Here is a 27,146-nt window from a genome sequence, read left to right as displayed (position 1 = left end):
CAGTTTGAACAGTGCTTTCAGGCAGTTTAGCTTTGGCTTGAATAAAAAGAAAATGCATGTTGAGAAGGTACTTTGACTTTCTTGCTGCCTCTCAAATGGAATATTTTGGGTTCAAATCCTGGCTTATTACTATTAGAATATCTGTGCATCTCTGAGGGAGCTTTTTCTTTTAAATGACCAGTTTGCAGCAACAGTTTACCTCATCAGATCAACGTTGAGGAAAGGGAGTTTATCTCAATATTGACCCCATGAAATATGTGTGGAAACTGAGGCTTAATTGTGGATGATGCCTTATGCATCAAAGTTACTGAAAATTGGTAATTGGGTTAACTTTTTTTTTAAAAAGTTTGAAATTATAAATTTGTTATATTATTGGAAGTGCATTTTATTTGTAAACCCATTGTCAAGCTATATCCTGTGGAACTGTACATTTACATCTTTTGAGAATTTAAAGACTATGAATACACGGCATTTATTATTTTCTCTCCTGAATTTATTATGGTGCATAGGAACCAGCAGTATGACTTTGGAGAATCGACTGTACAGAATAGTTCCAGTATGTCGGCAGGTGAACCAACAAGCAGCACTTCAGTGCCACCTGATGTTCCTGGCAAGTATTACTGAGGTAGCATTCAGTGTTGTCCTGATTCGTTCCTGATGGTTCAAAGTATTTTATTAATTGCATTAACATTTGAAGTATGCAATTGCTTGTGGAAATTGAAAACAGATGGTTCTGACACAGGGTGTCAGACCAGAAACTATTTCTCTTCCTTCAGATGCTACTTGCAAGGGAGAAACCCTTGTTAAACCTAACCAGTTTTTCTTTAAATTCAAGTGAGAAGTGGTTAATAAAACAATGAATGCCATCAATAGAGAAATGAGAGACCCCAGTGATCTTCTTGTGATCCAGATATATAGTGACGTTTGTAAGGTTACTTTAGCTCCTGAAAACATCACAAAATTTGAACTTGCATTATTAACAGACTACTTAAAAGAATTTCATATCAATGGAATTGATATTACATAATTGTAATACATAATTGAATGAAAGATCAGACCACTTTTGAAGCCCTCATATTAAATGTAATTAACTGCCTTCATCCCTGAAGGCATTGACTGCTTTTGGGCTGTGGGGATTTTCATTTTGGGAGCGGAGCTCTTCAAAGATGATTTTTATACAGAAATAAAGGAAAAAATTCTGTTAAAAATTTGCATACTTACCTCCGTAGTGGTTGTTCACACAGCACTTTACGCTGCCTTCCTGTGTTGTGGAGTTTATCAGAGGGTGAACGTTGTATTCATTAGTCCAGTTTCTTATGGAGTGCCTATGATCAATTTAGACTGCAGCTGCTCTGTAAAAATGTGTAGGGGTCTTGATGGAACTGAGCAAATAAATTCTGTCAGGTCATTTTTACACTGCCAGCAGAGCAGATAATTTGCGCAGATTTTCTGCTTCTCAGCGGCAGTGTAAAAATGACTAATGTAAGTGAATTACTCCCTCAGATTTATTCTCCATTTCAATCCTTCAGCAAGGTTGTGACTGAACAAAAACCCTCACCTAATTTACACTTGGTCTCACTGATGTAAAGGAGGCCATAATGAGTACACAGAATCTAGTAGATTAGGTTCCTCCTCTGATCTTCCCCCAACCAATAGTCTCTCTCTTTCTCTCCCCCAGTCTCTCTACTTTTCCCACCTTATGACCAATACATTATCTCTTCTTGCCCCCTCCCCCTGGCGTACTTCCCTCTTTCATATATGAAATATTACCCTTTATTCATACCTTTCGAAATACATCCTGACCATTTCTACCTACAAATGCTGCCTGACCTGCTGAGTTCCTCCAGTAGCTCATTGCTCAAAGTTCTAGTATCTCCAGCTTTTGTGTTTCTCTTCAAGCTTGTAGCTGTACTGCATGTGTTCGTCATTTTTATATACCCATTAATAACTTGACTTACCAAAAGTATTAGGTTAAACTTAACAATTGTTCGAACAGAAGCTGCTGTCGGGGATGGAGGTTCAAAACATTTCCCAATGTTGGTGTGAAGAATTTTTTTCCTAACTTCTGTTTGGTCTATTTTTAAATTATTCCCCCACTCCTTTCTCCAAAACTAGCAGTATTATTTTTGCTCTCTCTTGTCTATTGCACTTTAAACTGAAAGAAAATTGTCTTCTAAACTGCCTGGAATATAATCCAGTTTCTGTTATCTCCGTTTATAATTTAACATTTCAACCACTGGTATCCATTGAGTAAATATGAACTACACTCCCTCCAAGTCTGATGTTTCCCTGGAAAGTCTAGTGTCCATAGTTGCTTAGAATACTCTAGGAGTGTCTTTCTTTTTTTTTCAATCTTTATTTTAATAGTTTTTATAATAAATACAGTACATTGAAGAAAAGGGGACAAAACTGAAAATACAATATCACATATGTATATCAAGATAAAATTTCAAACAATATAAACTCAGTCCCCCCTCCATTGCACTGGATGAAGACAGAAAAGACTTCAAAAATATTATGTAAAAAAAAAACCCACCTAACCTACCCCTTTTAAAAAAACTAACCAAAAATAAACATTTGAGCAGCCTATCCTGGGGGAGGGGGTTACATATATTTTGTAGCTTTTGAGTCGTACAGTGAATCAAAAAATAAAGGTATGATGAAATCTCATTTGGAAGAATGAGAACATATAATCATATTAAAAACATTTACATCAAATGAAAATGAGATATAAAATGTTGCCATGTATCTTCAAATTTCACCGATGAATCAAATACATGATATCTAATTTTTTTCTGAACTTAAACAGGACATAATAAGAGAGAACCATTGAAACACTGTTGGAGATTCTAGTTGTGTTCTAAACACAACTTTGTCATTATGTTTAACTTTTATACTCCTGTCCTTGCTGTCATAAAGACCTGTGGTTCTCCAAACTTGTGGGATAAGTTGGGTTACAACCAAAAGGGTTAATTTTTTTTTTTGTCTCCAGAGATGAAGCAGTATGGTTAGTGTAGTGGTTAGTGCAACTCTTACAGCGCCAGCTACTCGGGTTCAGATGTACTGCTTTCTGTAAGGAGTTTGTATGTTCTCCCTGTGGGTTTCCTCCCACCCTTCAAAACCGTACTGGGTTTGTAAGTTGATTAGTGTATTTGGGCGGCATGGGCTCATGAGCCAGAAATTTGATTAAAATCTGGATGCTGCCTGACATGCTCAGTATTTCCACATATCCTGCTTTCCTTTTTTTTGTCTTTCGTTGTCTCCAAATCTGTTCACTATCTTGCCCCTTCTGTTTTATTTGCTACTCACTATAGAGCACTTATAAATGAATATCTCCAGCAGAAATTAATCCATAAGAGAATACTAAGTCTTTTTTTAATTGATGGAGGAATCTTTTAAAATACCTTTATGGATTATTTTTGAAGAATGGCCTTTATAGAAACCAATTAATTCTCCTCATTCCTCCTCATTGCTCACAGGATGAAAACATAAATGGATTTTTGAGAGGAATCCCACTTCAGCGCTATCTCTGCCATGCACTTGTGTCCTTGCCGGTTTCTGATCATTAACACAAGAGCTTTTAAAGACCTCAGTCCTGTGATCTTCCCATCTGTTTCCCATTTCAAGCATATTGGCCTCAAGCAGATATGGATATTAATAAATATTTTTTTCTCTCTCCCCAAACATGCAGCTGTTCACTCAGAACATATTTATGAAGATTAACTGATTACCTGGCCCTATACATTTAAATTAACTTGCCAATCAAATTTCCCACAAATATCCAATCACCTGCTATTTACCTCAGATGAGGTCATTTAGAGGCCATGACTTGGACTTTCATACTGCAGGTTGGAGGAACTGAAGATTAAATTTGTGGGGTTTGGCTCCTATAAAATCACTGTCTTTTTGGAACATAGATATTAGATTGTGGCCGTACTAAGAAGGGATTAGCTGTGATGCAACATGATGGAGTTTGGGAACAGCACACCTCATGTGTGCCATGATCTATAAGCCAGAGTTCTGTGCTGTTGTCCAGTCATCCTTAACCAAATATAAGTCACACAGCACGTGCTTGACTCTGTTCAGGGATTATTCCAGCAATGCCCTATTCCTGTGAACAAAGGACAAAAGGAACTATTAGCAGTAAAACAGTTGTTTCTTCTCGATTCTTGGATAATCAATATTGTAATTATTAAAATGAACAGACATTCCTGATTTACAACTTTTGATCAGTTGTTTATATTCTATCATCTACCATGAATCCTTTCATTCAGAACAAAGGATGAACATGTTCCAAATAAAATTGATATAACTTACATTGCCCAGAACAAGCCACGTGAATTCCTACTTTCAGGCATGCTGACTCAGGCGAGTGCTAGCAGAATTGATGCTGGAATTGAGTTAGGTATACAACACAGGGCATCTATCATCAACAATCAATATGTCTGGAGGTCAGCACTCAAGCTTGAACTTGTCAAACCTCAATTGTTTGGTTGCCCGTGGTTGTAACTCCTGCACCAGCTCTGCTGGTTTCAGTGAGCGATATCCATGCATTCATGTAATGAGGAAACATTCTCCTTTTACTTTTCTAGAGCTTCCTGGATTTTATTATGATCAAGAAAAAGACAGATACTTTAGGCTATTACCCGGACATAACAATTGTAACCCTCTTACTTGGGAGGCAATTCATCAAAAGGAAATGGAAGAAAAGCGAATTAAGATGTTGGAGGAGGATGCAATCAATACGGTAATCCTCATCCACTTGGAATTGAAGTTTTACAAATGGACTCTTTAATGCTATCGAATTATGATGCCTAATTTTTGCTTTTAACTTAGTTATTATGACATGGTTTGAGGATTACAAAATGACAGAGGTAATTTCAGAGGTGGCACAGGTGGCATAGCGGTTAACACACCACCTTTACAGTGCCAGCAATCGGAACCAGGGTTCAAATCTTGCACTGTTGAAGTTTGTATTTTCTCCCTGTGTCTGTGTGGGTATTCCCCAGGGCCTCTGGTTTCTTCCCACTCTTCAAAACGTACCGGGGACGTAGGTTAATTGAATGTAAATTGGGTGGCACAGACTCGTGGACCGAAGTGGCTTGTTACCGTGCTGTATGTCTAAATTTATTTAAATAAAATGATAAAAGGCATAGTTAGGGTAGATGGTCACAGTCTTTTCACAAGGGTGGGCCAGTCTAAAACTAGAGAGCATAGGATTAAAGTGAGAGAGGAAAGATTTAAAGGGGATTTTAAGGGCAAGTTTATCAGAGAGAGATTTCGGTGTGTGGAGTGGGATACCATAGAACATTACAGCACATAAACAGGCCTTTTCATCCCTTCTATTCTGTGCTGAACCAATTTTTTTGCCTGGTCCCACTGACCTGCACCCAGTCCATAGTTCTCCCATCAATGTACCTTTTCACCACTTCAGCTGGAAGCTCATTCCATACCCCCACCACTCTGTGTGAAGAAGTTCGCCCTCATATTTCCCTTTTTATTCTTAATCCATGTCCTCTGGTTTGTATTCACCTAGTCTCAGTGGAAAAAGCCTATCTATATATATCTATCCCCCTCATACCTCTATAAAATCTCCCCTCATTCTTCTATGCTCCATGAGATTAAGTTCTGTTTAACCTTTTCCTGTAACTCAGTTTCTGAAGTCCAGCCAACATCCTAGTAAATCTTCTCTGCACTCTTTCTATCCTTCCTGCACTTAGGTGACCAAACCTGCACACAATACTCCAAATTTGGCCTCACCAAAGTCTTATACAACTTTAACATGACATCCCAACTCCTGTACTCAATATTTTGAATTAAGAAGGCAAATGTGCCAAAAGCTCTCTTTACAACCCAATCCACCTGTGATGCCACTTTCAGGGAATTATGTATCTGTATTCCCAGGTCCCTCTGTACTACCTCATTTCTCAGTGCCCTACCATTCCCTGTGTATAACCTTTCTTCGTTTGTCCTTCCAAAATGCAACACCTCACACCATCTGCCATTTTTCCAGCTGGTCCAGATCGCACTGCAAGCTTTGAAAACCTTATTTGCTGTTCACAACGCCTCCAATCTTACTGTCATCTGCAAACTTGCTGATTCAATATACCACATTATCATCCAGATTAGACAGAAGTGTAGGCAGGAACAATTGACTGTTTAAAATATATTTGGACAGGTACATGGATAGGAAAATGTTTCAAAGAATATGGACCAAATGCAAGGAAATAGGACTGCCTTGGAAAGGCATCTTGGTCCTCATGGATGATTTGGGCCGAAGAGTCTGTTTCCTTGTTGTATTAATCATGTACTCTAGTAGTAGGCCCTGTGCTCCCCAGTTACTGTGAATTAGGCTTGGAGCCTCATAGTTACTGACTGACCGTCTAAATGTGCTGAAAAAATTCTTGAGTGTGACAGCCAGTGATCACCAGAGTGTTAACTTCTTTAAAACAGAGGGTTGCTCGAACAGGAGTGGATTTTATTTCCCTTCTGCGGAAAAGACATTGCGGGCTAATGAACAGTCGGTCATATTTTTGGTAAGTGGGTCATCATTTGAATACAATTCCCCCTTTCCTCTCAACCTCCCTTCTATCCTCTCTCTCTGTTGTGCCCATCATTTTCACCTTGTGTCTCCTATTGGTCATTGCACAATGAGTAACTATTTGAACTCATAAGTGGTGTTTCATAGAAATGGTTTCAAACTAAAGGTGGCACTGTGCCACACACAGTTGTAAAGAGAGGCAAGGAAAAACTTTCCAGAGCTTTGGATTTTACAAAACACTTTAAAAATAAATAGGCACTGGGGTTTGTTGGGGGGCGGTGGGGGGAGGGGGTGGATTTCCACAGTTTTACATCGTAGTATTTGACTTTAATGGAATCTATGCCACAAATGTTTGAGGCCAGAATGAAGAAACTTAACATTGAGAGACTGCTGCACTAGGGTCCACAGTCAGTCAAAGGTGAATAGGGCAGTAACTTAGGATATAGGCAGCTGAGTCCAGGATGACATCAGAAAAATAGTTATATTCACATCATTCTTGGCTAACCATGTCTAAAGGTGTTAGGAACTATTAAATGGGAAACTTTAAAGGAAAGTTAAGAGTGATTTGATTGGGAAATGTAACAAAGCAGATTCTAACATTGACTACTTTGTCTTTTTTGGGCATAAATGTCTCCATCTCCTATGACCATTTTTTGTCCTTTATTGTTATAGTAGAGACTTTGTGTTCTCCTTTGTTCTTTTTGAATATTTCCCCTCCGTGTTCCTTTGCTATTTCTACTTCCTTTCAGTTGTTCTCTGCACCCAATTCACTTTATTTCAAGGTTCTGGCAAAGCCCTTTTTATAGTCTGTAAAATGATGCTGTTCTTTTGAGGGGGATCCTTGATAGGAAGAGGTTCACTCAAAAAGAATTTCATATGATTGGTGTTTGACAATAATCCATGTACAATCTTCTTGTCTCCCCCATCTCCTGCATATGTACCACAAACATCATATATAGCCTTGTTCATGAACTCAAGATCAGTAGGATGAGAAGGAATAAGCTGAAGATTCAACATTCAGATTCTTCCAGCACAAGTCAGTTTGGGATGATTCTAGTAAGTTTAAGATATGAAATTTTAATTTTTGCTTGCAAGTTCATGAGTGTGCATTAATTGTACTGATTATTTGTACCATGTTAAGACAATGTCTGGTTTTAAGTGCGGCTAACAAAATTCTGCTCAGTTGTTTTAGTTGACATTAGTAAAGTTGAGGATTGGATCAGCTTATTAATAATAAGCAATGGTTTACCTGTTGATAGATTTTCTCTGAGCCACATCACTTCACACTTTGGCATTCAGTTCAAGAGAACCAAAGATACTACAGGTACACAATCCTTTATCCGGAACCCTTGGGGGCCAGTGTATTCCGAATTTCAGATTTTTCCAGATTTTGGAAAGCCAGATTTAAGCCCACCTGAATTGTACTGCCGTATCCACCCCCACCACCTTCCAGTTGCATTGCCGGTCTCCCCCACACCCCCCCCCCCACCCGCCTACCCGCCCGACTCGCGCTGCCGATCTCTCGCCCGCCCGACTCGCGCTGCCAATCTCTCGCCCGCCCGACTCACGCTGCCGGTCTCTCACCAACCCGACTTGCACTGCCGATCTTTCTCCCTCGCCCGCCCGACTCGTGCTGCCGTCTCTCCCCACTTGCCGGATTTTGGAGCTTTCCAGATTTTATATTTTAGATTTCCGGATAAAATAATGCAGTTCCTGAAAACAACTTCAGCAGAATTCAACTAAAAGTGTGCTTTTAGTTAACTGAAGTTTGGAATTAATGTTCTTTTTGGGGTTTTTTTTAAAAGGAAAACCAAATAAATATTTATCAGTTTGAAATCAGTCATTTTTAAGTCTTCCATTTATTGACTATGGAAGTGATTGCAAGGCCAGCATTTATTACCCATCCCAAATTGTTCTTGAGAAGGTGACCTGCAGCATTGAATGTTACAGTCTATGTTTGTACTCGACATCTGATGCCTCTCGTGTCAGTGTCCAACAATAGATGGCCAGCAACAATGGATTCCAATTACCCTGATATTGCTTTTCCACGGTCGCAATCTCCTAGTGAATCCTTTCACCATGTTTGTCACTGACTGCACCAAGATCAGCAGGGAAGACGTCCAAATATGAATATAGAAAATGAATTTTCAATGAGACGCTGCATTTCATGGTTTTGATTTCTTCAAGTAGACATAAATTTAACAAGAAATCACAAAAATGGGATATATTTTTTAAAAAGGCACATGATAGGAAGGTTTTAAGGTGATTTTCTTGATCAGCAGCCCATAATCCACTAAATAAGCAAATTTTTCGTTGTCCACTGTTATCAGTGGGAACGATCTGTTCCCTTCCATTTCATCTACAGTACTGTGTTGTCAAATTATGTTTCCTTTTCAGCATTGGGAAACTAAGAATTAGTTTAGTGACTTCTAAAACCTCAAAAGGAGTCCAAAATGGACTCACACAATACAAATTGTTGCTCATCCAAGGTAGTAGTAAAGTTGATAGAATGCTTCTGTCCTCAAATTGAAAAATATTGCAGATATAGAATGTTTGAAATAGAAAATGCTAGAAATACTCAGCAGGTGAGCTGGTATCTGTAAAGAGAGGAAAACGAGAGTTAATGTTTCAGATTTGGTTCTGATGAAAGATTATTGAAACCTGATCAATTTATCTTTTGATAGATGCGGTCTGATGGGAGGAATAATTCCACCATTATCTGCTTTCGTATCGTCAATTGCTGATTTTAAGTCGTTATTGCACAATTTCATTGACTGGATAATGTTGGAATTGCTGCAACTATTTAGTTGCTGGGGAATGTATCCAAATTATTCAAAAGGTTAATGATTGTATCCTGTGCTTCATAGGCAGATACCAATTGTGAGCGGATATTTGTTGTAAAAAATGATAAGACTGGCTACAAATATGGAATTGTGAATCTGGAAGGATGTGGGAAAGGATCCAGCCTAATATCTGTGTCCATGTGTGACAATCTGTACTCCACATTTCGCAAGGTTTGTTGCTACTTTTTATTCAAGTTAAAACAAGTAATTAAAAAGCAATTTTGTAACTTTAGAACCTTGGTTAATAAATATGAAGAAATCTCTTTATTTCTTTCCCTGTATATAATGAGCAGGGGTGGGGTGGGGTGGGGGAAAAGGAGGATGAAATTGGTAGGATGAAATTGCCTTTCACCCTTGACTAATTTTTTGGCTAAAATGTTGACCTGCAGATTTATCTGGGTCTCTGAAGCCTTCGGATAAAAATATATTCTCACAGTTCTTAACGTGAACCTCTCCTATCTATTCAAACCAAACTCTTATCCACAGTGTCACCACACTGAGCAATAAACTTTATATCAAAATTGCAGGCGGAAATGGCACATTCAACACATCTTGTTTAGATTGGACATGAGCCTCTTCCCACTCCTTCGTTCCCCAACAATGTCAGCCTGTCCTTCTCTTTCTTTCTCCCCTCTGTGCTTGCCTAGGTTCCACTGAGGCACCTTTGCTGGTTACATGAGTTGTTCCACGTTCCAACTGTTCTGTCCACAATGATATTTCTCCAAAATTCCTTCATGAGTGTATTACTTGTCCATTCATTCTCCCCTTTCCTGAACCCATCTCATTTTCTGCAGAGCGGTGTTTGCTTTGGATGTTTCTGCATTTCAGGACATTTCCTGTCCCATTTTTAAGGTGCTTTCATTACTCCATCCTAGATAAATCAAGAATGAGGACAGAATTTATGTAAACTTGGTAGCAGCTGAGAAGTGTATGCAAAAAAAAAATTCCTGGGTTATGTCCATTTCCTCCTCCCTCTGAACACCAACCCCTTGCAGCCTCTCACTATTAAGAAAATTCTCCCCGTTTCTATTTTTTCACTAAAACGAGTGACATCATAATTTTTCACATGAAATCCCTTCCGTCACGTCCTTGCACATCCACTTACCTGTCAAAAAGCCTCATGATTTTTAAACCACCTCCATATCCTTTTGTTACCCTCTGGTACTAAGGGTGCAATTTCTCAGGCTTTTCTAATGCCTGAAGTTCCTCAAGCTTTATAATGCTCCAATAAATTCCCTTTGCACCTCTTAAGGCAATTGTCATTCATAACATTTGATGTTTGGAATTAGATGTAATATTCCAACTCCTTTTTGACCAATAATTTGTAACATTTGGCATAAAAAGTTTCCTCCATTTGTCCTACCTGTAATTATAATGCCAAAGATCTAATTTTCCTTTCTAACACTCTCCTCCACTTGTTCTGTGTGCTTTATGGCCTGGACATGTACACTCCCCAACCCCAAAGTCTGCATGTGAAGCCACTGGAAATGTTGTTTCCTTTGAGAAAGGACCACTTTACACCCACAATCCTTCACCTGCCATTTTCAACCATCTGTCCTCGTGAAGTCTCTTTTCATCCTACTTGTTTGTCATATTCTAAGTTTTGTGTCAATTGCAAATTTTGAAAAAGAGATTTTGAAATCTCTTATACTCAGGACAAAATCACTTAGATACAACAAAAGGTTCTGTGTTTTCTTTCTGCTTTGTCTCTAGTCATTGTTGTATTCCTGCAGCCACTGTACTTTTAATCTCATGGGTTTTAATGTTATTATGTGAAACCATACTTCATGCTGTATCATATATTTTATGACATGGAAGGAAGCTATTTTATCCTTTGAGTCAATGCCAGCTCTCAGAGCATTCCCATCAGTTCCTATTTCCCTATAACTATTCCATCTCTCTCTCTACTCTCACCTCTTCCCTGGCTTGTGAACAATAGGGGTGATTAACAACGTTGTTTGGGATGTGGAGGTAGCCTGAGCACCCAGAGGAAAGCCTTGTGTTCACAGACAGAATGAGCAAGTTCCACACAGCTAGCCCTGGAGGTCAGGATCAAACACCTGGACCAGCCATTCTCAACTTTTTTTTTGCCTAGGGCCTCCTTAGGACCCTGCTCAAAGTTTATTCCCCACCCCCCACCCCCATTCCCCGTGAAGCAGTTGTTTTGGTTTCTTCCACACCTCTCTCCTACCATCTACATATTTAAAAAAAATTAAATATGCATGTTATGTGAGGTGAAAAGAGAACAAGGCTTCATTGTGCTGTGGCCCCCAGTTTTGGGGGAGGGTTACGAGCAGGGTGGCATAGGGACCATATTGAGAATGGCTGACTCTCTATTTCTTCTACACCATCATTTGAATCTGGCTGCCTCTGCCTGCCTGCTATAGAAATCCTTATCTAAGCCCCTGAGTGTTCTAAATGTGAATATTCTCAGTTCTCATATAGTTAGCCTCCCATCTTCAAGAGCTTATTGAAAGCCTTGAGTTTTAACTGACTTTGAAACTCATTATGCCAGGAACTGGACTCTGACCATGGCAGCAGTCAGAGAAAATGTTGGAGGTAGTCTGTGTGTGGAAAGCTTTAAGATATTATTGTTATCAAATTCTGATTAACAGCATGAATGACAAAGTTATTTTCAAATTATTTATGACTGAATACTTTTAAAAAAAATTATGCTCAAGTGCATGTTGGATATTTCAGCTATTTCCTGCATGGTGACAGAAGGGTTACAATGCTAAACAATGGAAAGTCTCTTAATTTTTAATTTTCAGGGGACCTCAGTTTGTTGGGCGTCTCTAACTGGACACGATTCTCATATCTTGTATCCTTTTAAAACTTGTTCAGTGTGATTATGCAGTCTGACATGATTGTGACATCAAATGATGTGACATGCCATCTCAGTTCTGTCATGTTTTTAAAGGTTTCACTGGATGCACATCAGTGAGAGAGAAGAACAAGATTTTTTTATTTATTTAGGATCTGAGCATCCCCGTTAAAAGCCAGCATTTCTTGTCTGAGAGAAGGTGTCATTGAGCTGCTTTCTTGAACCACTGCACTACTTCTGGTGAAGGTGCACCTACAGTGAAGAGTTCCAGCATTTAGACCCAGTAATAATAAGGACCAATCATACCAAGCAGGAGAAACCATACTTGATCCTTTCACTCCTCTCTGACATTACACAGCTGATCCAATTGTCACATCACCTCCAATTTCCTGTGGCAATCCTGCACCCCATTCCTTTTCAGGTTTCTATCCAGACTCTACCTTAAAATATTCAGACTTTGCTTTCACTGCCTTTGGTGGAAGAGATTAGTAACTTTTGGAGAGAATTTTACTTCATTGGTCTCCTAAGTAGACAGCCCCTTATTTTTAAACATCCTCTTCACATCCATCCAGTCAAGAACTGTCAAAATCTTGTAAAGTTCCCTCTTGTTCTTACTCTAATGAATGCAAACCAAAGTGTTCCTCATAAGATAAACCAACCATTCTCATAGTCAAGTAAACTTCTTCTAAACTCCTACCAATGCCTTAAATAAGGTCAATTTTCTACACTGTCCTTCAAATATTGTCTCACTGATGCCTAATATAACTGAAGCATAGCCTCTCTCCAGTTATATTCAATTCCTCTTGCAATAAACAAAAGGATTTTTTTTAGCTCCCCTAATTGCTTGCAGAAGTGCCTTGTGTGAATCATGCATTAGATACTGTGATGCATTAGATACAATGACTCTTGCTCTCATTAGGAAGAATACTAAGCTTTTTTCCCTCCAAAAATGACCATCTCACATTTTCCCCCATCACATTCCTTTTCCCAGATCTTTTGTCAGACCAGCAATACATTCCCGGATCAGGGAGATGTGCAACGTAGAGGAAAGGGGTGGGGAGAGAGACGGGAGGGATTGGAAGGTAAAGGGGTGATGTTCCAATTTACTTGTTCCCCCTGTCCTTATTGGGAAGTGCTGTTGGAGTAGTCAATTTGAGTATTTGCATTACATTGGTGCACACCAGCAAAGGAGGAAATGAATGTTTAGGGTGGTGGAGGGAGTGCCAGATAAATAAAACATATAACATCACAGCACAGTAAGGGCCCTTCAGCCCACGATGTTGTGCCGACCTATATAAGCCTTCTCCTCACAACCTAATTCTTCCCTACCTCACACCCATAACTCTCTATTTTTCTTACATCCATGTGCCTATCTAAAAATCTTTTAAATGTCCCTTTTGTACCAGCCTCCACCACCACCCCCTGCATCAGGCACTTACCTCTCTGTGTGAAAAATTACCTTTGATATCCAAAACTTTCCTCCACTCATCTTAAACCAGTGTCCTCTAATATTTGCTATTGTTGCTCCAGGATAAAGGTGCTGGTTGTCAACCCTATCTAGGCCCTCATAAATCTATATTCAGTAACACCCCTGGTATCTGGCACCTATGGGGATTGGTAGATGTCAGATAAGTGAATTTGCTGGTTGCTTGAGATTGCTTGTTGGATGGATTGGCAAACAGTTTGCTTGGTGGGGGGGGGGGGGGGGGTGCAATTTTAAACCTTTGGTTTTTTTAACCTATTTATTTTCAGCACTTTTTTTCCCCATTTGCTTGAATGCTGGATAACGGGGATTTTACTATACCTCTATTAAGTTGCCTTTCATCCTTTGTCAGTCCAAAGACAAAAGCCTTAGCTCTGTCAACCGTATGTCCTTAGAAATGTTCTCCATTCCAGACAACATCCTGGTAAATCTCTGCATCCTCTCTAAAGCTTCTACTTCCTTCCTGTAATGAGGCAACCAGAATTGAATGCAATTCCCAGAGAGTGGTCTAACCAGAGTTTTTCCTCTTGGCTCTTGAACCTAATGAAGGGATCCTGCCTGAAAGATTGACCATTCTTCTTCTCCCACTGATGCTGTTTGATCCGCTGAGTTCCTCCAGCAGAGTGTTTTTGAGGGCAGAAACACTGGTGTTGCAAGTTGGTTGTAACGCTTTCCCATAATAAAGTCTATAATAAAAGTATCCCACTACAAAGGTGTCACAGAGAATAGTTTTAAGTCTGGGAGCAGTGCATCCAAACATTTGCCCTCTATTGTATGTATTGTAATACTGTTCCAGAAATTTTCCTAAACGCTGCATCAGGCTTTGCCTTACAGGTCATGCAGATACCCCAGGAAGTATCAGCCTGCTTCCAACTTCAATATTCAGTAATTCAAGCATGGGTAGGGATCATCATCATACATTTACATGCCGGAAACAGTTATCAATGTGTAATTCCTCCCAAATCTTTCTCTCTCTTCATCTTCCCTCTTGTTTTGAACCTTGTTTATTGTTCGCATGATATCTGGTGAAGTTAGGTGAATGCTTTTAACACTTTTTAGAATGGTATTGCTTTCAACTTGAACATCAAAACCTGTCTGTAAACTGTCCAATATCTAGTGAAAATAAGTTTCCGCCAAATAGGTATTGAGAAGATGAAATATGCACTGTGTAATCTCATCACAGCCTTCATTCCTTCCCCACCTGCTCGATCCCTGCCCCCAGCACCTATCTGACCCTCTGAATCATTGTGAGGACATTTGACTGAGTTGAGTTTTGAGGGCTGTCACTTAGCCCCACCTTTTTCTACCTTTTGACACAATTTGACCCTCCCCCTCCTGACCTCATCTCCTACTGAAGTAAAATAGAAGTAAGCAAGGAAATCTGCAGATACCGGGTCACGGTGCAGTGTCCTTATTCATGTCCGCACTTTTGGTATTTGAAGACTTGATGAATTCAGAACCCTCCTGGTCAGCTCCTTCACTGTGTTCCCCATCAAGAAAATTTTTCAGGGCTCTGCTGCCCCTATCTTAGCAGACCATAAGATTGCAAACATGCTGTTATTTCAAAATGAAAAGATAAACCAATTAGCTTAGCATCAGTGGTGGATCATAAAGAAAAAACAATTGAGGAATGCTTTAAATCTTCATTTAATTCAATGATAGCATGGATTGAACAAAAGATTGTTTGACTAACTTGTCTAAATGATATGAGGAGGAAGCAAAGAGTGTCTGATGCTATTAGGAGTTAAACAAAAACGTCTGCAGATGCAGGGGTCGAGAGCAACACAAATGTGCTGGAGAAACTCAGCAGGTTACATCATCATATTTGATGAAGTTGGCCATAGTTGGCAGGCTCATCAGATAAATAAAGTGCATGGGATCCAAAGGAATGTAGTTTGAAGGATCTAAAATCGGGAAAGTGATGGTTTTAATGACCAGACTGTTGATTGCAATGAAAGCTTTAGCACTGAATCTCTTGCATTTGAAGAATATATCAAGCCCTATGTGTGTATGATTAGGCTATTTGGTATGGCGAAAAGGTTATTCACACGAGGGAGGAACTTAAAAGACTGCAGGAAGATAGAAACGGATGGTTCAGGTAGGCCCAACCATGGGAAATGGTGCACACTGGAGAACACAAGGAAGTAGGACCAGGGATGCCTCAAGGCTGTCCTGCCTATCAATATGAGTGTGGCTGACGTCTACTGATTTACGTAAAATGTAGGAGCAGGAGGAGGCCATCTGGTCCGCCATTCATAGAATATAGAACATTACACCATAGTACAGGCTCTTCAGCCCACAATCTTGTGCCAGCAATGTTATTCCATTTAATAAGATCAGGGCTCCGCCTATCTGCCTTTTCCCCATAACCTTTCATTCCTGACTATGCACAAACCTATTTAATTGTGTCTTAAATACATGTATTTAAGGTCTTTACTGATTTCTTGGGCAGAATTCCACAGGGTTCACCACTGTCATGGAAAAAGCAGTTCCTCCTCATCTCTGTCCCAAATCTACTCCCTCAGATCTTGAAGCTCTGTTGAAGCATTGTTGTATCATCTGCTGGTGGAAATGACATCCCCATTTCTATCTTCTATATTTTAAAAAAATATTTTATTTTTGATTTTCCTTCTTAAACAGGAGAGTACAACATTGGTTGTTACCGACCATGTCATTTTTATAGTGATTTCTTCATATATGACATCTCTCCCTCCCCTGTTCCCACCTCCTGAACTCTTCCCCCAAGAAAAAGAAATGATAGATGTGATACAAACCACAAAAAAGTCAGAAAAGAAAAAGAAAAGAGCAAAGAAACGAAGGCTGAATGTGGCGTCAACATTATATTCTTATCTAAATTGTCTATGTCGCTATAAGATTCCCTCTTATTGTTCTGAATTTCAGTGAGCATACTTCCAGACACCTCAATATCTCCTCATGGGCTAACTCTCTCATCTCCCAAATCAACCTGGTGAACTTCCTCTGCACCCCCTCCAAAGCCAATCTATCCTTTTTTGGTAAGGAGACCAGAACCTTAAAAATCTTGCGAGTCCCTATTTCAGACGTTCTCTCTGGAGCCAGAATAGTAAGGCAACAATAAAGAGGACACACCATTGCATGTACTTTCCAAGGAGTCTGAGGAGATTCGGCATGCTGTCGGATACTCCATCAAACTCCTACAGGCGCACTGTGGAAAGTAAACTGGCTGGTTGCAACACAGACTTGTTTGGTGCAATGGCCCAAAAACACAGAAGATAACAAACATAGCAGGGTCCTTCCCAGGATGGACAGGTGCTTCCTCAAGAAGGCAGCCAACATCATAAAGGATCACATCACCCTGGCCACATCGTTTTGTCACTGCCATCTTCAGTCAGAAGGTACAGAACGCAAAAAACTAGCACATCAGTGTTCAAGAACAGTTTCTTTGGTACACTAATTGTAGACTATTCTGAACCAAAAAAAGGACTGTCGGTACTATTGCAAGTCTCTATATTGTGCAGGATTACTGTGAATATTTATATCTAATGTACTTAATGTCTCTTCAATTTAATTCAATTAGTTGACTACATGGTATAGTTTTTCTTTACCTGTTCAGCACTCCAGCAAGTAAGAATGTTGGTGCTTATGTACATTTTACAATGTGTACGATAATAAACTCATAGTCATCAGACAAGCAGTTCTCTGATGCACCTCACCAGTATCCTGTACAATTGCAGCAGAACCTCCCTTAAATTCAATCCCTCCAGCAATGAAGGCCAACGTTACATTTACCTCTTGAATACCTTTTGATCCTTCAAACGAACCTTTTGTGAAGTGATTGCTGTACAAGCACTCCCAAGTCCCCCTACATAACAGCATGCTGCAATCTTTCACCATTTAAATAAAAAGTGGATACCCTCACATTTACCAACATTGTCCTCCAGATTTCTTGCCCACTCAGTTAACCTATCTATATCTCTCTGCAGACTCTCCACAATCTGCTTTTCCACTTAATTTAGTGTCACCTGCAAACTTAGATGCACTACGGTCAGTTCCCTCTTCCAAATTATTAATCTATATTATGAACAGTTGTGGGCCAGGACTGTCTACCCACCACTGATTGCCAGCCAGACAAACATCTCTTTATCCCATTCTCTCTGCCTTGTATTGGTTAACCAATCCTCCATCCATTCAAATACATTACCCCCAACTCTATGTTTGCAGCACCTTATTGACGGCCTTCTGAAAATCCAACCATGCAGTGTCTCATATTCATGTGTTCTTCTCCACTCACTGCACTTGTTATATCCTCAAAGAACATCAGGAAATTTGTCAAACAAGACCTGCCCTTCCTGAATCCATGCTGTGTCGGTGTGATGGAACGATTTCTTTCTAAATATTGGCACGGTTGGTGTAGTGGTTAGCACTGTTACAGCATGCCATCTCATCACTGGGTCAGAATCCTGGAAGTCCCTGGCCAACACCACTGAGTGAAAACCTTCACCATAAGGGCTGCAGTGATTCGGGAATGCACTTCACTGCCACTCTCTTGTGGACTTTGGGGATGGGCAATAAATGCTGCCCTTTACGATCATAATGAAAAAAAAAACTCCCATCACTTTCAAAGAAAACAGTACCATCTTATTCATTCTCTCCTCAGTTAACACTTTCCAGTTCTCAGAGCTCAGCATTCTCTCTCTCTTTCTCCCACTCCCTCTCTCTCTCTCTCCCACCCACTCCCCAGTGCAATCTCACTCTCACTGTATTGTGTCGACAAATATTTCACATAATAATAAAACGGTGATCTCCCAAGTGCGCATTTAGCTCGAGTCTAATCTCCATGTGTTTGTATTCTGTGGTTCAACTGATAAAGAAAAGCACCCTTATGTATTTTTCACCATCTTTCACCTGTCTTTCTCAAGATCTATGGACAGACTCTGCAAGGTCTCTCAGTTCCTTTAAAACTCTCAATATTGTACCTTCAGATTTCAGATTTATTGTTGGAGTACATACATGATATCACATACAACCCTGAAATTCTTTTTCCAACAGGCAAGGCTGAATTACCACTTTTTGATAGTGCAAAAAAAACTGCACAATGTACACATGTAAACAAATAATGTGAGCAACTGACCATGCGATACAGAGAGGGAAAAATCAATCAATAAAGCGCAAAAGTAAGAGTCCTTAAATGAGTCTCTGATTGAGTTTGTTGTTGAGGAGTCTGATGGTGGAGGGGGAGCAGCTGTTCCTGTGTCTTGTGGCACCTGTACCTCTTCCCTGATGGTAGCAGTGAAAACAGTGTGTGCTGGATAATGTGGGTCTTCAATAATTGCTCCTGCTCTCCAATGGGAGTGTTTCCTGTAGATGTTCTCGATGGTGGGGAGGGTTTTGCCTATGATGTCTTGGGTTGTGTCTTTTGGACGGCTTTACCCTCAGGACTTTTGGTGTCCCCATACCAGACTGTGATGCAACCACATATCCACACTTTCCATTACGCATCTGTAGACATTTTCCATGGTTTCTGGTGTCATACCAAACCTCCTCAAACTCCTGAGGAAATAGAGGCGCTGACATGTTTTCTTCATGATGCCATTTGTGTGTTGGGTCCAGGATAGATCCTCTAAGATAGTGACTCCCAAGATCTTAAATGTGCTCACCCTCTCCACTTCTGATCCCCCAATGATCACTGGATTGTATACATCTGGTTTTCCCTTCCTGAAGTCAACAATCAGCTCCTTGGTTTTGGTGACATTGAGTGCGAGGTTGTTGTTGGTGCACCATTTAGCCAAATTGTCAATCTCCCTCCTCTATGCTGACTCATTGTCCATTTTTATACAACCCACTACCATGGTATCATCACTGAATTTATAGACGGTGTTATCGTACTGAGCCACACAGTCATAGATGTAAAGTGAATAGAGCAGGGGGCTAAGAACGACCTGATACTGATGGAGATGTTCTTACCAATCCTCACTGATTGTGGTCTGGAGGTGAGGAAATCAAGGGTCCAATTACACAGTGGGGTATTGAGTTCCAGGTCTTGGAGCTTGCTGATCAGTTTTGAGGGGATGGTGTTAAATACCAAACTGTAGTTGATAAAAAGCATCTGATGTATGCATATTCGCTGTCCAGATGTTCCAAGCCTTTGTGTAGAGCCAGTGAATAGCTTCTGCTTTAGACCTGTCGCCACGATAGGCAAATTGGAACGGTTCCATGTCACCGCTCAGACAGGATCTTCAATACCACCCTTCCTTCCCTTGTTATATTTCCTCAAAAGCATGACCTTGCACTTCTCCTGATTAAATTCTTTTGGGTACTTCTCTATCCAACTGATCAGACCATCTACCTTCCAGCAGCCTTCACCTTTAACCACCTGTCTGTATTTGGTATGAGCCCTTTCAACAGATCAAATAGTATATCCCATGTAAATTAATTTTAAATTTCTCTTCACTGAATTTGGCCATCTGTACAAAATTGCTGGAATTAGGGACACACCCTCCTCCTGTATTTAGTTCACTCCAAGTTCAACTTTATTTCTTTAGTGGAAGCCATTAGCCTCGTAAAACAGACATTGTGGGTCTTTTTTTTTTTTTTCACACCATAAATCACAATAGCCATGATATACACTTTTTCTTTTCCACACATTTACAGTGACTTTTTCTCCCTCCCCCCTCCCTCCTCCCAAGCCACCCCCCCACCCCACCCCCTCTCATCCATTTTAGGTATACAATCTAGGTTGCATTAATTCAGTTAGACAATGTTGTCATTCAACAGAAATACACCAGAAATTCTACTGAGTCCATTCTTTTCTTTTCTTCTCCTTCCATCAACTTAGGTAATGTTTGTTCCCGGTAGGTTTTCGCTATTGTATTTAATGTAAGGCTCCCATACTTGTTCGAATATTTCAATATTATTTCTTAAACTATATGTTATTTTTTCTAATGGAATACATTTATTCATTTCTATATACTATTGTTGTATTTTCAAATTATCTTCCAATTTCCAGGTTGACATAATACATTTTTTTGCTACGGCTAGGGCTATCTTGACAAATCTTTTTTGTGCATCTTCCAAGTCAATTCCAAATTCTTTATTTTTTATGTTACTTAGGAGAAAGATCTCTGGATTCTTTGGTATATTGTTTTCAGTTATTTTATTTAATATCTGATTGAGATCATCCCAAAATTTTTCTACTCTCTCACATGTCCAGATTGCATGAATTGTTGTTCCCCTTTCTTTTTTACATCGAAAACATCTATCAGATACTGTTGGGTCCCATTTATTTAACTTTTGCGGTGTAATGTATAATCTATGTAACCAATTATATTGTATCATACGCAGCCTCGTATTTATTGTATTTCTCATCGTTCCAGAACATAATTTCTCCCATGTTTCCTTTTTTATCTTTATATTTAAATCTTGTTCCCATTTTTGTTTAGTTTTACCATTTGTTTCCTCATTCTCCTTTTCTTGCAGTTTAATATACATATTTTTTATAAATCTTTTGATTAACATTGTATCTGTAATCACATATTCAAGGTTACTTCCCTCTGGTAAACTCAAGTTGTTTCCTAATTTATCTTTCAAGTAGGATCTCAGTTGGTAATATGCCAGCGCTGTATCTCCAGTTATATTGTACTTATCTCTCATTTGTTCAAAGGATAAGAATCTACTTCCTGAAAAACAATTTTCTATTCTTTTAATCCCTTTTTTTTCCCATTTTCTAAAGGCAAGGTTGTCTATTGTAAAAGGGAGTAGCTTATTTTGCGTCAATATTAGTTTTGGTATTTGGTAATTTATTTTATTTCTTTCTACATGAATCTTCTTCCATATATTGAGGAGATGGTGTAATACTGGAGAAGTTCTATGTTGTACCAATTTTTCGTCCCATTTATATAATATGTGTTCAGGTATCTTTTCCCCTATTTTATCTAATTCTAGTCTCGTCCAGTCTGGTTTTTCCCTTGTTTGATAAAAATCTGATAGGTACCTTAATTGTGCGGCTCTATAATAATTTTTGAAGTTTGGCAATTGTAAGCCTCCTTGTTTATACCATTCTGTTAATTTATCTAGTGCTATCCTCGGTTTCCCCCCTCTCCATAAAAATCTCCTTATTATTTTCTTTAACTCTTTGAAGAATTTTTCTGTCAGTTGTATTGGCAATGCCTGAAATAAGTATAGTATCCTTGGAAAAATGTTCATTTTAATACAGTTTATCCTTCCTATCAGTGTTAGTGGTAGCTCTTTCCAATGCTCTAAATCGTCCTGTAATTTTTTCATTAGTGGATTGTAATTGAGTTTATATAATTGGCCTAGATTTTTGTTTATTTGCACACCTAGGTATCTTATTGCCTGCGTTTGCCATCTGAATGGGGATTCCTCCTTAAATTTTGAGAAATCCGCGTTATTCATAGGCATTGCTTCACTTTTATTTACGTTTATCTTGTTTCCCGACACTTCTCCATATTCCTTCAATTTCTTATATAGTTCTTTTATTGATAGTTCTGGTTCTGTTAAGTACACTATCACATCATCCGCAAACAGACTGATTTTATATTCCCTGTCTTTTATTTTTATTCCTTTTATATTATTATCTCTTCTTATCGATTCTGCTAGTGGTTCTATAGCTAGCGCAAACAATAATGGTGATAGTGGGCATCCCTGCCGCGTTGACCTGCTTAAGTTAAATTGCTTTGAGGAGTCACGTGATGGAGTAGTGGCCGGACGGTGAACTCCAGCCCTCTCCAGAAAAGTCGGGAAAAACAAGAGAAAATACAAAGGCACAGAAATACAAGTTAAAGAAAAGTGAGTATAAAGGTGGAAAGAAGATGGAGACAAAAGGAGAAAAATCAAAATCAACGGAAAGAAGAGAGGAAGAGAAGACAACGGAGGAAAAAGGTGAAGGCCTTACCTGTCCGAAGAGGCCCGCTGTGGAGAGAAGACCCCACTACCTCAGGTCGGTAGAAAGAGAACTACAACAATGGCTCACAGAGCCGAGTAAAAGTGCGCAACCGCGCATGCGCGACTCCTCGCGCATGCGCGATGCGCATACAAAAAAACACACCGACGGGAGGGGGGACCAGCTGGGGAGTCGATCTCCACAGCCGGCAACGACAGCTGCAGAACACCTGCAGCAAGAAGACACCACAGAAGACAATGGAAACAAGAAAGAAGAGGAGGAAAGGGCAACAAAGAAACAACAGATGGTCAACCTAGAGGAAGAAGAAGAGGAAGAGGAAGAGTACAGGGAAATAGAAGAAGAAAAGATAGGCAAGGTAAAGGAGGTACTTGCTCTTGTTAGAGGATACATGGAGTCATTTAAAGAATGGCAAACACAGGAATTCAATGATTTAAGAAGAAGAATAAACAACACAGAAAAGAAAATAAATAAAATGGATATGACCTTAACAGAAATGGGGAAAAAAATGGACAAGATGGAAGAACGGGCAATAGCAGCAGAAATGGAGGTAGAAGACTTAAAAAAGAAATTGGAGGAATCTAATAAAAAAACTAAAGAGACACAAGAATTACTAGCCCAAAAAATAGATATAATGGAAAATTATAACAGAAGAAATAACATAAAGATAGTGGGCCTTAAGGAAGATGTAGAAGGCAAGAATATGAGGGAGTTTATAAAAGAATGGATCCCTAAGGCCCTAGGATGTCCAGAACTACAGCAAGAAATGGAAATAGAAAGGGCACATAGAGCATTGGCCCCTAAACCACTACCACAACAAAAACCAAGATCTATTGTAGTAAAATTCCTAAGATATACTACAAGAGAAAAGGTACTGGAGAAGACAATGGAAAAAGTAAGAGAGGGCAACAAACCACTGGAGTATAAAGGGCAAAAAATCTTCATTTATCCAGATATAAGCTTTGAACTCCTAAAGAAGAGAAAAGAGTTCAATGCAGCAAAAGCGATTTTATGGAAGAAAGGATATAAATTTACACTGAAGCATCCTGCGGTATTGAAAATATTTATTCCAGGACAACAAAACAGACTATTCTCGGATCCAGAAGAAGCACGAAAATTTGCAGAACAATTACAAAAATAGACTGAGGGATGAAGACGGGTAATGAGAGCAAAAATTATCACGATTGATATGTATGTGGGTAAAGACAAAAATAGACTGAGGGATGAAGACGGGTAAGGAGGGTAAAAATGACCACGATTGATATGTATGCGGGTAAAAAGGTATAAGAGTGAATAGAGACAATGGGCATATGTGAAAGTATCTGTAATTAGAGGAAAACATAGAAAGTATAGACAAGAATTAATAAGGGAAGGTAATGGAATAGAGAGAATAAGGAGGGAACTAAAAGAGTGACCTTTGTGACATATAAAAAACGAAATCTTTTCTGGGGGGGGCTGGGTGGGGGGAAAAGAGCGGTCACTGCAAAATCAGTTGACGCTTGCGAGTGGATTCGCAAATCCAAATGGAGAGGGGAGATGTGGTTGTCCGACAAGGGATAAAGGGCAACTCAGGAGGGGAAGGGGAGATTGGGGATAAAGAAGATAGAAATAGGAGAATAAGGAAAATGTTGGATGTTGTAGGAATGTTGTCTGGTAAAGAGTTGAAAATAAGAAAACAGAAATGGAAAAGGAGGAAAGGTAATGATGGAAAAACGGAAAGAGAAGATAAACAAAATATAAAATGGCTACGCTGAACTATATGACTCTAAATATTAATGGAATACATAACCAAATTAAAAGGAAGAAACTACTAAATTTACTGAAAAAGGAAAAAATAGATATAGCATTTGTCCAAGAAACACATTTAACTGAATTGGAGCACAAGAAATTAAAGAGAGATTGGGTAGGACATGTAACAGCAGCATCGTATAATTCAAAAACAAGAGGAGTGGCTATATTAATTAGCAAAAATGTGCCATTTAAAATAGAAGAGGAAATAATAGATCCAGCAGGGAGATATGTTATGATAAAATGTCAGATATATTCAGAGCTTTGGAATCTACTTAATATATATTCACCTAACGAAGAAGATCAAAAGTTTATGCAAGATATCTTTTTGAAGGTAGCTAATACGCAAGGGAACATACTAATAGGAGGGGATTTCAATCTGAATTTGGATCCAAATATGGATAAAACGGGGAAAAAAATTAACAGGAAGAACAAAGTAACCAAATTTATAATTAAATCAATGCAAGAAATGAAACTTGTGGACATATGGAGGAAACAAAACCCAAAAGAAAAGGAATACTCATACTACTCGACTAGACATAAAACATACTCAAGGATAGACTTATTCCTGTTATCAGCCCACATACAAGGGAGAGTTAGGAAAACGGAATATAAAGCTAGACTATTATCGGACCACTCACCCCTGTTATTGGCAATAGAGCTAGAAGACATCCCTCCAAGAATGTATAGATGGAGATTAAACCCCATGCTACTTAAAAGACAGGATTTTAGAGAATTTATTGAAAAACAATTAAAAATGTACTTTGAAGTAAATACGGAATCAGTGGAAGATAAGTTTATACTATGGGACGCAATGAAAGCATTCATTAGAGGGCAAATAATAAGTTATGCAACCAAGATGAAGAAGGACTATAATCAGGAAACAGAGCAGTTGGAAAGGGAAATAATAAACATAGAAAAAAAATTAGCAATAAAGGAAGATACAACCAAAAGAAGAGAATTGGCGGATAAAAAAATAAAATATGAAACATTACAAACATATAAGGTGGAGAAGAATATAATGAAGACAAAACAGAAATATTATGAACTAGGGGAAAAAACACACAAAATCCTAGCATGGCAGCTTAAGACAGAGCAAACTAAGAAAATGGTATTGGCAACAAGGAAAAAAGACAAACAAATTACATATAATCCAAAAGAAATTAAGGAAAACTTCAGAGAATTCTATGAACAATTATACCGAACCGAAAACGAAGGGAAAGAAGGGAAAATAGATGAATTTTTGACTAAAATTGAACTACCAAAACTACAAATAGAGGAACAAAATAAATTAACAGAACCATTTGGAACAGTAGAAATACAAGAGATAATAAAAAATTTACCAAATAATAAGACACCAGGAGAGGATGGACTCCCAATAGAATTCTACAAAACATTTAAAGACCTAATAATACCGCCCCTCCTGGATGTAATCAACCAGATTGATGAGACACAAAACTTACCAGATTCATGTAAAACAGCAATAATTACAGTGATACTAAAACAAGGGAAAGATCCACTCTCACCAGCGTCATATAGACCAATATCTTTGCTAAACACAGATTATAAGATAATAGCTAAACTATTAGCGAACAGATTAGCAGAACAGGTACCGAAAATGGTAAATTTAGACCAAACTGGATTTATCAAAAAAAGACGCACAACAGACAATATTTGTAAATTTATTAACTTAATTCATGCAGTAGAAGGAAATAAAGCACTGGCCTTAGCAGTTGCTTTAGACGCAGAGAAGGCCTTCGACAGAGTAGAATGGAATTACTTGTTCAAAGTATTGCAAAAATTCAGTTTACCGGAGAAGTATATTAATTGGATTAAAGCATTATATAAGGGACCGTTAGCGAAAATGACAGTAAATGGACATGTATCAAAGCAATTTAACTTAAGCAGGTCAACGCGGCAGGGATGCCCACTATCACCATTATTGTTTGCGCTAGCTATAGAACCACTAGCAGAATCGATAAGAAGAGATAATAATATAAAAGGAATAAAAATAAAAGACAGGGAATATAAAATCAGTCTGTTTGCGGATGATGTGATAGTGTACTTAACAGAACCAGAACTATCAATAAAAGAACTATATAAGAAATTGAAGGAATATGGAGAAGTGTCGGGATACAAGATAAACGTAAATAAAAGTGAAGCAATGCCTATGAATAACGCGGATTTCTCAAAATTTAAGGAGGAATCCCCATTCAGATGGCAAACGCAGGCAATAAGATACCTAGGTGTGCAAATAAACAAAAATCTAGGCCAATTATATAAACTCAATTACAATCCACTAATGAAAAAATTACAGGACGATTTAGAGCATTGGAAAGAGCTACCACTAACACTGATAGGAAGGATAAACTGTATTAAAATGAACATTTTTCCAAGGATACTATACTTATTTCAGGCATTGCCAATACAACTGACAGAAAAATTCTTCAAAGAGTTAAAGAAAATAATAAGGAGATTTTTATGGAGAGGGGGGAAACCGAGGATAGCACTAGACAAATTAACAGAATGGTATAAACAAGGAGGCTTACAATTGCCAAACTTCAAAAATTATTATAGAGCCGCACAATTAAGGTACCTATCAGATTTTTATCAAACAAGGGAAAAACCAGACTGGACGAAACTAGAATTAGATAAAATAGGGGAAAAGATACCTGAACACATATTATATAAATGGGACGAAAAATTGGTACAACATAGAACTTCTCCAGTATTACACCATCTCCTCAATATATGGAAGAAGATTCATGTAG

The 27,146-nt window shown here is 38.7% G+C and overlaps 1 protein-coding gene and 1 long non-coding RNA gene across 9 annotated transcripts in view; one reads left to right on the top strand and one right to left on the bottom strand.

Moving 5' to 3' along the window:
- wdr21 (WD repeat domain 21) overlaps positions 1 to 27,146 on the top strand; it is a 73,205-nt gene that overhangs the window by 25,880 nt on the left and 20,179 nt on the right. For 5 of the 8 annotated variants that reach the window (XR_011351454.1, XM_069917285.1, XM_069917289.1 and 2 more), the window contains 7 exons: positions 510 to 610; positions 4,593 to 4,747; positions 6,454 to 6,536; positions 7,501 to 7,597; positions 9,409 to 9,555; positions 12,156 to 12,205; positions 14,512 to 14,591. Coding sequence is in view for 7 of the 8 variants with exons in the window: in XM_069917285.1 (XP_069773386.1) it covers positions 510 to 610; positions 4,593 to 4,747; positions 6,454 to 6,536; positions 7,501 to 7,597; positions 9,409 to 9,555; positions 12,156 to 12,205; positions 14,512 to 14,591 (713 nt within the window). In the remaining variant the exon portion in view is untranslated. Of the gene's footprint in view, positions 1 to 509; positions 626 to 4,592; positions 4,748 to 6,453; positions 6,537 to 7,500; positions 7,598 to 9,408; positions 9,556 to 12,155; positions 12,206 to 14,511; positions 14,592 to 27,146 lie in introns of all 8 variants that reach the window. The other 3 variants (XM_069917286.1, XM_069917291.1, XM_069917290.1) reach the window with 2 other exon arrangements.
- LOC138753837 (uncharacterized) overlaps positions 2,476 to 27,146 on the bottom strand; it is a 32,621-nt gene continuing 7,950 nt past the window's right edge. The window contains exons 2-3 of the long non-coding RNA XR_011351455.1: positions 15,083 to 15,245; positions 2,476 to 4,111 (exon numbers count right to left, since the gene is read on the bottom strand). This is a non-coding gene — a long non-coding RNA (uncharacterized lncRNA). The remainder of the gene's footprint in view (positions 4,112 to 15,082; positions 15,246 to 27,146) is intronic.

This window comes from Narcine bancroftii, chromosome 2 (genome assembly GCF_036971445.1).
Source record: "Narcine bancroftii isolate sNarBan1 chromosome 2, sNarBan1.hap1, whole genome shotgun sequence".
NCBI lineage: Eukaryota > Metazoa > Chordata > Chondrichthyes > Torpediniformes > Narcinidae > Narcine > Narcine bancroftii.
The sequence above is the reverse complement of the archived record's forward strand: the minus strand, read 5'-3'. Positions and strand labels throughout refer to the sequence as shown.